General features: G+C 32.5%; 2 protein-coding genes across 2 annotated transcripts; one reads left to right on the top strand and one right to left on the bottom strand.

The window, feature by feature from the left end:
- Positions 1-1,798: 1,798 nt before the first annotated feature.
- Positions 1,799-11,312, bottom strand: LOC119525710 (probable ribosome biogenesis protein RLP24). Its single transcript, XM_037824531.1, has 2 exons — positions 11,307-11,312; positions 1,799-3,113 (listed from the first exon to the last, which is right to left on the bottom strand). Exons 1-2 carry the CDS (start codon positions 11,310-11,312, stop codon positions 2,607-2,609), a joined length of 513 nt encoding a protein of 170 aa, XP_037680459.1. The 3' UTR covers positions 1,799-2,606.
- A 297-nt stretch (positions 11,313-11,609) lies between these two features.
- On the top strand, positions 11,610-12,569 carry LOC119525711 (olfactory receptor 14C36-like). The gene has a single exon (XM_037824532.1). It carries the CDS (start codon positions 11,610-11,612, stop codon positions 12,567-12,569), a length of 960 nt encoding a protein of 319 aa, XP_037680460.1.
- The last annotated feature ends 3,100 nt before the right edge of the window (positions 12,570-15,669 follow it).

Below are 15,669 nucleotides of genomic sequence, written 5' to 3' on the forward strand. Positions count from 1 at the left end.
ATAAAGCACCCAGACCCCTTCTGCTTGAGAAGAGAGGCCTGAAGTTTATATTTTAACTCCTGTCTTCTTGCTGAGTTGCTCACAATGATTTGTTTTCTTAAAATCTTGGTGTCACAACACTGACTCCTATTCACCTCAAGCATTGAACCCACTTTGGGAAGTAACATTTATTGAACATATGTCATGTTTTAGCTGCTTTGGAAAAAGTGCACATTAAATAATCATACATTTCCCTTGAAGTAGGTACTTAACCAAAAACATGGTAGCCATTAGAGAGCAGAGGGCTAGAGTGGATAAATAATTGGTTGTGACCACAGAGTCATAAAAATACACAGATCTTGTATAGTGTGTAATAAGGGTTTGTGTGAATATTTGAGAAGAAAGAAAAAAAAAACAGGAGAATGTATTATATCTGCCAATGTGACATAAGCTTGAAGTGACCTTAGAGATCATAACAAAGTCTGAGAAGTTTTAAAAGTAGGAAACAGCCTATTGAGAGACCAGGATTTTTTTAGAAGAAAATTTCAGATAAGCCATTAGTACCAGAGCAATGGTGACAACTCAGAGCTGTGTCCCTGTGAGAAAAGAATGTCTCTGCTCAGGTTCCCTGCACAATGATTTAGTTTACAGTCACATTTTGGTATTCTTCAATCCATAAAAATATCCTGAAGGAAAGGGCACAAATATCCTTAAGGCCAAAACTTGTGGTCTCTACATTTTAAGTTTTATGATTTAATGAGACCCTACATGCAGAAAAACCTGAAAAATCCACAACAAATCTACCAGAGCTAATAAATGAATTCATCAATGTGTCACAATATGATACCAATACCTGAAAAGCAGTAGTGTTTTGTATACTAGCAATTAGCATTGAGAAGAAGAAATCAAGAAAATAATTCCATTTACAGTAGCAACTAAAAGAGTGAAATATCTGGGAATAAATGTAACCAAAGATGTGAAGGACTTGTACACAGGAAATGATAAAACATTTCTAAAAGAAATCAAAGAAGATCTGAATAAATGGGGGAATTCCATCTTTATGGTTTAGAATACTAAATATTGTTAAGATGTCAATTCTGCCTAAAGTAATTACAGTTTCAATGCAATCCCAATCAAAATTTCAACAGAATTATTTCCTCAAATGGAAAGCCAAACATCAAATTTATATTAAAAGGTAAGTGAGCAGGTATAACCAAAGCCATGTTGAATAAGAAGAATGAATTTGTAGGACTCAAATTTCCTGATTTTAAAAATTGTTAAAATCTACATTAATTTAGTCCATTGGCCATGGGTGGTAGGTAGGTAGGTGTGCAGAGTCCCCCTAACTCCAGTCCCACAGCCTTGCCTCTCTTCCACCCTTCCTGTCCACCCCAAGCCCATGATGCCACATTGTTAAATCTGGGAGGAGTTCAGTTGTGTGGCTGAGGAGCTCTCCCTTGCAGACCCTATGAAAGCACACATGGTTCTCAAATATAGATTTTCTGATGGGAGTCTGTGTATTAAAGTAAGAGATGATTTAGTTGTTTTGATATGTTGAACAGACATGAAATGACAATTGAGAAATTCCACAGTCAACAAATGTCTATGGTAGCGAAGGAATCCACCAGTGTTGCCATGGAAACTGACTGAATGGATTGAAATAAAGACTGTTTGTCATGCTCCTAGGGAGTAAACAAATATCTTTTGAATTTGGGGAAGTTTTGGGTCAGAAAATACTTTATGTAACTAAGTGGGATATTAGAAAGTTGAGAGATCATTTTTTGTAGTTTGTTTTTTTTTTTTTTTTTTTTTTTTTTTACTTTAGAAATGATTTTATTTCATATGCAAATAATGAACCAACACTCTACCCATAAGCTCTATTTTCCAAAAACAAGGCTTTTGTAAAGAAAACAACGCAACAAATTTTAAAAGGCACTGGGATTCCTCTGCTTCTAAATTAGTGCCAAGCTGGAAAAATAAAGCTTGTCCCACCAGGAATCTCAAGTTCGTGGAAATTAATCAAGTTTAGAGCCATTTCAAGAAAAGATTATTCAGCTCTCACCTATAACATCCACAACTGGCTAGCAGAACACTTATAATTAGGCCTCAATCTCCGGGGGCCAAAATGCTCATAGGAGATGCTAATAACACCAAAACAGGAAATCTTAAAATAAAAGTATCACTTGAGGTCAATCTTCACACAGATTGTTAGTTCCTTATTGAGCCCCTCTTCTATAGCATTAATAAAGGGAGTATCTTACTGCAAAGAAAGTTTTATTTTATGTATCATTAGCCATGAATTTTGTCATTACTTATTACATAAAAGCTGCCTAGGGCCATTATCCGAATGACATGACCATTTTATGCCCACAATTCACTTCTATACTTACAAACAGAATTTTCATGATTTACATAGTACAACTTATCAGTGAAGGTTTAAAGTTGAGACACAATCTAACATCCATAACATCTGATATTTTATAGATAGCAATGTAGGAGAAATGTATTTTTAATTACCTTTCATTTGAGTGCCCTCACAAAAAAAATACAGCAATACTTTAGAAGTTCCAAGTCTCAAGAAGAGATTCTCAAAAGCACATATAGAAATGGTTACAGACAGAAGATTTCTAAGAAATATCTTCCATGTCCACATCCTGTTGTAATTGCAGTACCATTTTTTCTTCCAGCTGCTTTCCTTTGCCTGCAAGAGGAGCCCGGATAAGATGGATGTTTTGCTTGACCTCTTTGATGTCCTGAACTTTCTGTAGTTCTTTATTTTTCTTTAACCTGTTCATTATAAATTTAGCTTGGCGTTTCTGTTTAATTTCTTCGACTCTCTTCATTGCATCAATAGTTTTATTCCATAGCTCTCGCTGGTACTTGACAGGTTCATTTCTACGTTTTTCAAATTCAAATGAATTATCCACTGTAAGCTCTTTACCAGCTGCCTTCCAGAATGCTTTAGTCCACCTGACCTTGCGAGGATTACGCTTCTTTTTAAAGTTTTTATGACATTTGGATTTACAGAATCTGAACACCTTACAATCATTGCGGACGAACATCATGCCGTGGCCGGGATAGATTGGCCCAGAACAGAAATCTGTAGTTTGTTTTTTAATGTTTACTTTAGAGAGCTAGAAGGTAATTGCTTTCAGTTAGCAAGACTCTACTTTCACTTTTAGCTTTTTTGTTTTTTTTCCATTGATTACATTTCCACAACTTCATCAATTTCCATTATTGTCAAATATAACATACCTACAAAAAGGTGTCATCTCTTGAGGTACAGCTCAACAGGGAGTCATATAGGTAATTTCAAAAATTATGTGCTACAGTTGCACAGTTTTGATTCTTTCCTTATTATGCAATGCAAAGTATATAAGAAAAGTGAAGAACTTCAAGCAGCTATAGAACAAATCCCAAAGGATGCTATTGGCTACAATTCCAATATGTCATTTATCTCCTTCCAGCCATTCCAACACTTCAGCATTATATATATATAATAATAATAATAATAAGCTTCTTGCTTATTCTGTTAGTATATTCTGCCCCCATAAGCAATCCATAGAGTTGGTTCTCTCAGATAAATCAGTTTTCCATTTAGGTGGTCCAGCCAACAGAAAGAGGATTGAGTTAGTGTACTGTAATGGTCTCTTTTACTCTCTGTTTTTTGATTTCCCATTGGGGGCACTTTTGTATGCAACACACATCAGCAGCTTGTGTTCCACTCTGAATCTCAGTGGACTTGGGTCCTTGTACCTGGATATGCATGGGATCTATCTCACTGTTGTGAGTGGCTTTATATTCTCTGTCCCTGGTGGGAAGTGGAAGGTATCCAGGCTGCTAACTTTGAGCAACTTCAAAGATGAAAGGGAGTAGGAAGGAAGAAGACAGTTCCAGAATGGAAGTTTACTATCTGGTATCCTTCTTTTTCTTTGATACAGCATTTGTAGAGACATTTTCTAGTCTCTATAATCCTCCACAGTTGTATGCATGTGGGTATTTGCTGAATCTCTGGGAAAGTTTATTCAGGGGATATCTTATGTTGTTTTGTTTATGACATCATTCAACAATTCAAAATTTGTATGCAACATATCATAGCAACAAAACATGAACTGCATAAAATTAAAGAAAACAAATGAAAGTTTAAAAAATCCAAATCACAATTGGAAACCTAAGTAAAATTGAGTGCATATATAAAACATGAGATAAACAGCAGTAAACATATAACATGCTTGAACATCACAACTGGCTACATTTTCCTAATTAGCACTTATGTGGATTCATATTCTCAGGGTTCAGAGTACAATTTATTTTTGAGTGTATTTAGAATATACTTCAATACAGACTCTTTACTGGGCTAAAATAAACATATGTCAGCAGTTTAAATCAAAATGAGTTTCATTGGCTTAAATTGTAAATCAGAGCAGAAAGGTAAGTAGAACATCTAAAAACCATAGAAAGTCTCCTGCTTTCTTGACAGGATCCACTCATACCACTTTTGTGAAAATAAGAGGATGAATATAATAAGATTTACTAGTATTCCCCATGTGCCAGATACATGTCCAAGTGCTTTTAGTTTTATTTGCTACACTCTCTAGAAGCTCCTGATGGCGTGTATCACTGCTAATGTGGTAAAAGATGAAGAACTAAGGCATACAAGAAGAAATGAAGTGCAGGGACCATAGAATTCATAGACACTCTAAGGGCTTTTGTCTCAGGCTGCTAAATATGCTTCAGTTTCTGAAATCTCAACATTTTGTACTATTTCATAAGGGCTATTCATTAAATAAATCCTGCAAATTTGGCCTCAATAATGACAGTGAAAATCACTCCATTCCAGAGAAGGAAACCATGAAGAAGAGTGGGAAACCTAATTTCCATGAATCTCAAAAAGTCTGGGATCTGCAGCCCTCTTTTGCTACACCTTTTTCATATATATTAATATTCTTGGATATAAAATGATGTCTAATGCACAGCTTCTACTTGTCTCCTGTTTCATCACAATGTGGAGGCAATTATCTCTTTGAAATCACCCCTGGGGACTGGCAATTAGTGATCAAATTGCTATGTTCCCAGTGGTTATCTCTAATGCCATTTTGTCCCCATGTTTTTAAGTAAAATTGAACAAAGAGTGATGATATAAATCAAAATGATTTCCTGATGTGATCTCAGTTATCTCAATTAAAAATGCTCTTTCATTCTTTCTTACACCTGAACCAACATTGCCCCCATACCAGTAAACCTCACTTGCTTATTGGCATAAGAAAGACTAATAACTTGTATGAATTTGTTATTAATTTCTTGTTTTCCACTTCTTCAACTCTCTACATATATCACATCTTCTCTCCTGCTCTCCCCTTCTCTTCTGCTCACTGTTTTTGGGGAGATTGAAAATTAAAATAGAGTAAAAAATACACATAACAAGAGCACAAACAATTACAAAAATATTTTCTTTTATATGCATTATATTGAAAACTCATGAGAACAAATTTAGCAGAATTGATCTTTATTTAATGGATGTACAGAATGAATGCCAACAGCACCTGATGGAGATGATGCCAGCAAATGAGGTATGGATAGGAGCAGCTGTGCTCACTGCCAACAGTTTCCATGTCCAGAATGCCAATTAAATGTTTTATACAAATTGAATTATTGTGGGTTGATTTGTAACATAAAAATTGAAATACTTTTGTATAATATTTCTATTCATCTAATAATAACAATTATCTAGGGCCTATTATCTTCTTTGGGTCAATCTCTGTGTTATATGTTCTGGTAGTACAAAATGAGGAAGTGAATCCCTGTCACAAAGGTAAGATATATATATCTCCACATTTTCTTATGCCTCAAAGAAAATTCAAGGGATTTCTCATATCATCATACACAAGAACATACAGGAATTTGTTCATGATTTATTCACACAGCTTTCAGATCAGTTCTGGCATGAAATTCACCCCAAACTATTTTGAAACATTGATCTAATTATAAATATATTAAGTATTATCTAGCTGTGTTTATGAAAAAATAAATGTATACATATATTTATGAACAAAAATTCCTCCAACTCCTCATATTTAACATTTCCATGTGCTTGTATAAAAGCCAATCAATAAATTGCTTTTGAACTTTGAGAGATGAATGAACCCATGTAATATACTAGTTACCCCATGCAAACCTATCTTTGCAGGCAATCCCTCTGCTACCTGCCAGTCTGCATGTAAAGAAGTGGTGCCAGTTTTACAGTCCCTCTTCAAATCAGTCCAGAGCATTAATATTGTCATATACATTTTAACAGAAAATTCCATTAGCAAATGCAGAATGCTGGGTTTCCCCTTTATTTCTTTGCATGTTTAAAGCAATAGAACCATGGATTTAGGAGGGAAAAATATAAATATTGAAGATTTTGCATACATAATCCTTTTGTCACTGATTTGTGTCCTTATTTTTTCCTCCAACATAACACCATTTTGGGTACTTCATTATTTGAAAGTTTTTAAATATAAAATTCATGATGAAAGCTCTACTACAAATTCTATAGGTTCCTATCTTCCAAAAAGGAACAAGTGAGAAAACTATTTTAATTTTGCCAGCAAGAGGTCTGATTGAATCTGACACTGATGTTGCCTTCTGACATTTAGCAGAGATTCTCTGCAGATTAGTATGGTAGTCAGGAAAAAAAGGAATAAATAAAAAAGAATGTTAGGTATTATGGCATGGTAAATGATCATTTTCAGTGAGAAATTGATTGTCTAAGCATAAGCATACCTGGAAATGTGCATTCCTGTGTTTCAAGTCCTCAAGGAAAGTAGACAAAAAATCCAGGAGAATAAGTTTAGGGTTTATTAAGGTTTCATCTAGGGGTTACAAAAACATGTTAAATCTTTGCAAATTATTTTGACATTATGAAAAGGATTGTTCACCAGAAATTGAGTGTGAATCAACATCAATTAATTGCTCACACATAACTATTCATAGGTTTCCCCATGAGAAGCAATCTCTTTCTGTCTCAGCTCAGTCAAGTTTTGAAACATGTTCTTGTTTTAAAGGAAAACATATTTACTCAACAAAAGACATTACATTTCATCTTATTCAAATTCATAATGTTACTAAGTAATTACTTATTATGACTAATATTACCTACTTATCATAAATTTCATGGAAACATACTTGGGACAATTTTTTTTTCTTATTTTCTAGGATGGAGAAGATTCATTGCAGTGAAATTGTGATTGCCAAGTATCATCAAAACATTAGATCCCTCACTCCAACACTGTTACAGGTAAGGTCATCCTTGTTAGGTTTCTTTTAATACAAAATATTGATTATTGTCAAAGGCATATGTTTCAACTATTTTTACACTGTTTTCAGTTCTTCCATTTGAAACATTTTAATACTATTAAATAATTGAGTGGATTTATTGAAAATATTTCTTGGACACTTTTTTCTAGAGATTTCAATTATTCCACATTACATACACTTTCATCTTAGTTTAATAACACACTGATTGAAATAATACATTTTGTAATAAACTTGTGATGATCTAAGACATACTCAAGTTCTAACAATTTTAAGTGGTTGGAGAACATTTGAAAAGATGACATTGGAAATGTGTTACCAGAAAGTCAGAAAAGTGTACATTACATCATGACATGACTAAGGGCAGTTTTATTATAAAAATATTAACTTAGATACACTATTGTTTTTCCAGAATTATGTCAGCTACTGATTGTAACCTGGGTAAGAGATTAGGAGGGACCAAGGTAAAATTTCAAAAGAGGTCATAAATACAGGCAGACAGTGGTGGAAATTAGATGAGAGAAAAATAAGGAATAAGATGAAATAGGAGGAGGGGTCAGAGGAGGAGTTAGTGGAGAAAATTCCAAGCTAAGGGTGGTCCTGATGATTGAGAATGGGAGATTGGGCCCCATGTATATTTAATAAAATGACTAACTATAACAATATAAATGTGAGTCAAGGGAGACAAGAAATGGGGTAATGGGTAAATCTTTAAAACACACTCCATGGTTATGGAAGCCCAGGAAGCTGATGATTGAGGTACTAGACAATTGGGCTTTGGGTGTAGCTGTTATTAGAATGAGATGCTTAGATTCTTAGAAGACCCAGATTGTTAAGGTTCAAATAGAAAGCTGAGATGGATGGATATAATTTTATTTCAAAAATGCTAATGTAAAGAAGTAGAGGAAAAATAAAATAATTAATGGATCATTGTACAAGAATTAATTTTTCAATTAGTGGAATCTAAGCATTTATATGGGTTCAAAGAACATATGGAAAAAATAATAAGATAAAAATTAATTAGAAATATTGGCATAAGTTCAAGAGGAGAGAGAATGAGGACTAGAGTAGTGAATTTTCCAGAGTAACAGATGGCTCTGTTGATAATGGAGAAAAGATGAGTGAAAATACATAATAATTTTTGTATTTAATTACTTAAGTATTATGACAAGATCTCTTGCAGTTTCTAAATTGACATAAATCAATGTTATCTAGTAGAGCTTGGGAAACATTTTTCTGTTGAGCTAAAAACAGATAATGATAAAGTATTCTGAGTTGTAGTCATCATATACTGTTAAGAAAGAATAAGAAATATTGAAATAAGGAGTCATATGGGAAATGGTTTTGAACAGTTCTCATGATGTATTTAGCATTCAATATGTAGGAAATCAATGGATCTGGATCTTCATGACTTAAAAATACAAACACCATGCACTGGCAGTTTCTGCAATACTTGAGAGAATGTGAGCAAATCCTAGAATTAGGTGATCATTTTGCAATAGTAGTGATTGTTGTGATGGAAATCAGTGAAGCCCAGTTCTGGTGGAGGAAATATGCCATGTCTCAAGAGATATCTGCACAAAGATGGTCTTGATCACTTGCCCTTCCACTTACATTTCCATGGATCAATACATTCTTTGACCTCACACTTAGAAAGTGCATATATTACTTACTAATTTGGTAACCTACAATGAAAATTACAGAATGTGATATGTGAAAATACAAATTATTTTCTGCATTCTAAATAAAGGCATTAATGTTACTCATTTTGGAGTTTATTTTATCTAGTCTAAGAGCAAAGCACAAGGATTCCAAAAGTGTCATATATATATATATATATATATATATATATATATATATATATACACACAGAGAGAGAGAGAGAGAGAGAGAGAGAGAGAGAGAGAGAGAGAGAGAGAGAGAGAATTTGCAAGGCAGACAATAAATGTAGCCAATAAGAAGCTCATCATTAAAGACACTATTTCTTAAGGAGAATTTCCAAGTGAAATTTATATCAAAAGTCATATTGGTGGACATGGAGGTAAAAATAAGTTTCAACATACAGAGTAAGTATTGCAATTATAATCAAACATAAATTTTGGATAGGCTCTGATGAAATGGCAGACTTCCATTTCTATCAAAAGTGTGTCTGTTTGTCAAGTAGTGACATATTGTTAACATTTATAGGATATATTCTAACGAATTAGCATATATAGAAATTATCTATGTTAACTTAGTCTGCCAGGCAAATTTGAACAATATTATAAAATTTGTACTGCTAGTATACAATTAAAATTAATCAAATATGATTACAAGTTCTAAAATATGTTTTTAAAATTTTTGTTACTGTTTATGTAAAATTCAAAATTTCTTACATTAATCACTTTCAGGTTTACATTCACTAATATTAATTACATTCAATGTGTTATGCTAAATCCAATACCCTCATTTCTTAATGAAATGTTAGTGTGATATATTCACACACTATAAAATCCATCTAAAGTATACAATCACTGAGTCACAGTACCATCACATAATTGTGCATACATCAACGTGACTAATTTTACATTTTCATTACTCTAGAAAACAAATAGAAAAAAGGAAACCAGAATCTTCCAAAGCCCCTTATTCTGCCCTTACTATTGACACCTTTTATTGGTGTAGTACATTTGTTACTGTTTACTATAGTCCATAGTTTGCAGTAGGTACATTTTCTCATATACCCCTCTACTATTACCTCTTTATAATAGTGTACATGAAAGAACATTTTTATGGTCTTAACTAGTCACAGACAATGGCCACCATAAGATTCACTCTATTATACATTCCCATGTTTTATGCTTTAACTCTACTTTTAGAAAATACATAACACTAAACTGCCCCTGTTCACTACATTAACATACCATTAAGTACTGTTAATTATTCTCATGATAATGTGCTACCATTACCTCCATCCAATTCCAAATATTTAAGTTCAACCTAGTTAAACATTCTGCATATATTAAGCAATCACTCTCCATTCTTTAGCCATGTTCTAAATCATGATAACCTATATTCTTTACTTTATGCCTATCAGTTTATATACTATAATTAGTTCATCTAAGCAAGATCATAAAATATCTGTCCCTTTTTGTCTCTTATTACACTTAACATAATATCCTCAAGGTTCACTCATGTTGTCACATGCTTCAAAGCTTCATTCCTTGTTACTGCTTAATATTATACCATATGTATACACCACATTTGTTTGTCCATTCATCCATTGGTGAACACATGGGTTCTTTCCATCTTTTGGCAATTTTTAATAATACCACTATGAAAATTGATGTGCAAATGTCTATTCATATCTCTGCTTTGTATCTTCTGGGTATATCCCAAGTAGTGAGTTTGCTGGGTTGTAAGCAACTCTATAATTAGCTTCCTGAGGAATTGTCAAACTGCACTTCATAGAAGATGTACAATATTACAGTAACAGCAGCAGTAAATTCGTCTTACAATTTCTCCACATAATCTCCAACATTTGTAATTTCACTTAATAGCATCCATTCTAGTAGGTGTGAGATGATTTCTCATTGTGGTTTTGATTTGCATTTCCCTAATAGCTAGTGGAGCACAGCACCTAATCATGTGCTTTTTAGACAGCCATAATTCCTCTTTGAGAAATGTCTATCATGTCTTTTGCCTATTTTTTAATTAGGTTGTTTGTCTTTTGATTATTGAGTTTTAGGATTCTTTTATGTATTCTGGATGTCAAACCCTTATCAGATATGTGGTTTCCAAATATTTTCACCCATTGGCTTAGTTGCTTTTTCACCTTTTTGAGAGTCCTTTGAAGTTCTAAAGTAGTCAGTTTTAAAGAGTTTCAATTTCTCTTTTTTTCTTTCATTACTTTGTGTTGTGTGTAAAGTCTAAGAAACTACTGCTGTTCACTAGATATTGAAGATGTTTCCCTGCATTGCCTTCTAGGAGTTTTATGTTACTGGTTCTTATATTTAAGTCATTGATATATTTTGAGTTAATTTTCAAAATACCGTCATTTTCATCACATGAAAAAAATTGTACCAATTATGAAATATCCCTCTATACCCACCCTCTCAACCCCTGGTATCTATTAACTCTGTCTATGGAATTTACTTAATTGCTACCTCTAACTTGGAAGTAAAATACAGAAACAGTAAAACAAGTTTAAGACAAAAATCTGTTGCTTACTACTAACCAATTAGATTAATAAAGATAACAACTGCAAAAATATCAATTGATAAATATACCTAGGCTAATTTTTTCCCTCATTTGTTTCTCTCTGTTGTTTAGAAAATATCTGCCTTTGTATCTCCATGTTAAAAGCACATTACTCAAAGAAGTCCAACTCCACTATGGTGGCTGAATTCCTGCTTACAAGATTTTCTGATGTGTGGGAGTACAGAGTCTTGCATACCATGATATTCCTACTGATATATTTGGCAACACTGATGGGCAACTTTCTCATTGTCATAGTAACCACACTTGATGAGAAACTTCACACTCCCATGTATTTCTTCCTTAGGAATCTGTCTGTAGTGGATATATGCTACATTTCTGTCACTGTACCCAATGCCTGTGTCACCTTCCTGCTTGACAGCACAGTGATTTCCAAGGTTGGATGTGCAGCTCAGATATACTTTGTTTTCTTGTTTGCTACTGCAGAGCTTCTGTTCCTCTCTATCATGGCCCATGACCGATATGTGGCCATCTGCCAGCCCCTCCACTATCCTATGATCATGAACACACACGTTTGTATCCAGATGACCGTATCCTCTGTGCTCAGTAGTGTGGTCTTTGCAGGATTCCACACTGGAAACACATTCTGGTTGTCTTTCTGTAAGTCCAATGTGGTCCATCAGTTTTTCTGTGATGTGCCGTCACTGCTGAATCTCTCCTGCTCTGACACCTTAAGCAATGAAATTTTAATTTATATCTCTGCAGTGGTGATTGATGGTGGCTGTTTTTTCTTCATCACTAGGTCTTATATTCACATATTTTATACAGTTCTCAAATTTCCAACCAGGAGAGAGCAGGGAAAGGCCTTTTCCACCTGTGTCCCTCATATCATTGTGGTGACTGTATTTGTCAGCTCAGCCAGTGCTGTTTATGTGAAACCAAGTTCTAACTCACCAACAATTAAGGACATGATCATTTCTGTGTTCTATTCTGTAGTCCCCCCTTTCTTGAATCCTATTTTCTATAGTCTTAGAAACAAGCAAATAAAAGAAGCTGTAATGAGATTTTTTATCAAAAAGCTCTATTTATGGAAGTGATGCAATTATTTTAAGAGATTCCCTTGTTGATGAGATGAGTTACAAAATGTTTTGTGAAATAAACTTTATTGTCAATTTCCAACTTTTTGGTCCCTAACATGAGTTCTAAGGGATAGACAATTACTATGGATTGGCACAGAAACAACACAAACATTATGGATTTTGAGCTGTCCCTCCCCAAAATGGCACATTCCCTGATGCCAGCAACATCACTGCTTATGGCTGCTTGTTAAAACTTATATGCTAAATAGAGTTTTTTACAATTATTTTCTTTAGGTATATAGGGTCCAAGGATAAAAACTATATTTAATATTTCCTGCTCTGTTCATGCAATTAAAAACCAATTATTCATTCATTCATAAATTTAAAATATCTTGAATATGAGAGTAATAGAATATGAAATTTGATTGTAAACTAAAAAAGATTTATGTTTTTTCCTAACTAAACAGAAATATGTGATGCATGTGTGTTTGGTAAGGGAGATAATAATACTCAATCTGTTTGTAATAATATGGGAGGATATATTTTCAATAAAAATTTTGTTCAATGTAGAAAATGTTATTTACAAAGTATTTTGCAGTGGTACATTTAATAAGTTTAGGATTAAGATTATTCATTTGTAGGTATCCTACCCCTCATAACAAGATTAAAAATATAAGATAAATTTCACTTGAATTCAGGTATAAATCTTCTTATTCATTGTTTTACTACATTAAGAAAATATGTAAATATAAATTTCAGTAGAGTTTCATATAGGATTTTCATATATGAGAGCACATACAGTAATGCTTGATGTATGCACAATCTTTAGTGGTTGGAAAAAATTAACCTAATTGGATAAAATAAATCCAAAATATGTGCAATATTTCATACTGCAATATTCAGTTTCTTGATCTGTAAATTCAGAAGACTACTGCATTAAATAAAATAAGTATTATCAGCTCTCTAAATTCTGTTTATCATCACAGGGTGTTAATGAGTTTAATTGTTGAATTATAATGATTTGAAAACTATTAAACTCTGCAATTTTTTATTACATAGCATTTACTGGAAATTTAAACTGTGCTCCCATATACAATTATGCATTTATCCATTTTCTGTATTTGTAATTGTAGAAGTACATTGTGTAGAGAGTAATGTGTAAACATTAATATAATTTAAAATAAGAACTGTAAAATAAATTTAAATACAGGTTCCTATATATTTTCCACAAAATCAATTCATACCCTGGTTACATACACTCTAATTTCGTGTTCACTGCCCTCATGCAAATAGATATTTTGGCCTTTAAAATTTAATATATAACATAGTTTTATTCATCCAAATAAGATGACATGACAATTTTGTACACATAAAAGCATAGCATGGCAACTTATGAAGCAAAATTAAGAGAAATAAATGGAGAAATTGTAAAACAGCACCATACTTAAGGAGTTAAGAAATGGTTCACAAAAATGGATAAAAAAAACAATAATAGATATCTCATATATATATATATATATATATATATATATATATATATATATATAAAACATAAGGATACATATGACATTTGATTAATGTATTTTACCAAGATGATCTAATTGATATTTCTAGAACACTATATCATAAAAGTCAGGCTATAAGTTATTTTCAAATGTGCATTGTACTTTTACAAAATAAGCCAAATTCTGGGTTATAAGTAATGGCCCCACAATTTTCAAGACTGGATACATTCAAAATATGATCTTTAAGCTAAGGAGTCAATAGAGGAGTAATCAAAATTTCCTACTATAATTTTTCATATATCTACTTCTTCTTGCCCTTTTGTTTTCAAAGCTCTGTTATTTACTGCAGAAACCTTTAGAATATTATATCTTGTTTGAACCACTAATTGCTATTGCAAGATCTTCCTCCTAAGAATATTTTTTGTTCTGAAGTCTACTTTATATTAGTATTGGCATGTACATCTTTACTTATCTCTTTCCCCATGGGTCTTTATTTTTAAAGTGCATTTTTTAAATGCATTGATCAATGCATTCTTGCTTGAAGAAAGTTTCATCTTGCTTTTATGCTTGCCAGAAATCTCTGCCATTTAATAATGGTGTTATATTCAATTATAACAACAAATATGTTTCATATTGCTATTTGATTTCTCCTATTTCTTGTTCTCTGTTTCCCAGAGATAAATTTTATCTCCTTTGTTGACTTGTTTGTTATGATTCTTTTTTTTTAATGTGTTGGTTGATGCTTTGGGGATTACAGAATACATGAATAGCTCATCACAGTCCAAAATCATTTGTTATTATAATACTTCACATAGAATAAAAGAAACTTCCAAAAATATAGTTTGGATATTAATATGTTTGATCTATTCAGTTCACGGATAGACCATTTATAAGCCACATATAACTTTATTATTTCTGTGAAAACTGTCAATTATCTTTTCTAGTTTTATTAATAATAAGAAAATAATATTACATAATTATCCACAGCATGATCACTTCTGATACTATCCATTCCTTTGTATAGATGGATATTTTCAACCTTACCACCATGCTTCTCCATAAAAGACTTCCTTTTACATTTCTTGTAGTATGGTTCAGGTGGTGACTAATTCTTTCAGTTTTTTGTATGCATCCAGAATTGTGTATTTACTCATAATATATGAAAGAGAATTTTATAAATTTTATCTCTTTTTTGAAAATACTTTCTTTCATTAATTAAAATGTTGTTCCCTTTTCTTTTCTTTTTCTTTGACAATGAGAAATCTACTGTCATCTTTATACTTGCTACTCTGTACACAATGATTTTCCTCCCCTGGAAAATGAATTTCCTTTTATCACTGGTTTTGAAGAACCAAATTTGTTGTTGTTCCTTTTTGCATTTATTGTAACACTTTTTGGGCTTCATTGCACACCATTTGTATGTAGCTTTATAGTTTTCTTGTTATTTTATCAAACTTGAAAAAATTCAACCATTATTTCTCCAATAGTTTTCTATTGGATACATATGACATTTGATTAATGCATTTTACCAAGATGATCTAATTGATATTTCTAGAACACTATATCACAAAAGTCAGGCTATAAGTTATTTTCAAATGTGCATTGTACTTTTA

The sequence above is a fragment of the Choloepus didactylus genome (assembly GCF_015220235.1).
Source record: "Choloepus didactylus isolate mChoDid1 chromosome 26 unlocalized genomic scaffold, mChoDid1.pri SUPER_26_unloc1, whole genome shotgun sequence".
In the NCBI taxonomy this organism is placed as follows: Eukaryota; Metazoa; Chordata; class Mammalia; order Pilosa; family Megalonychidae; genus Choloepus; species Choloepus didactylus.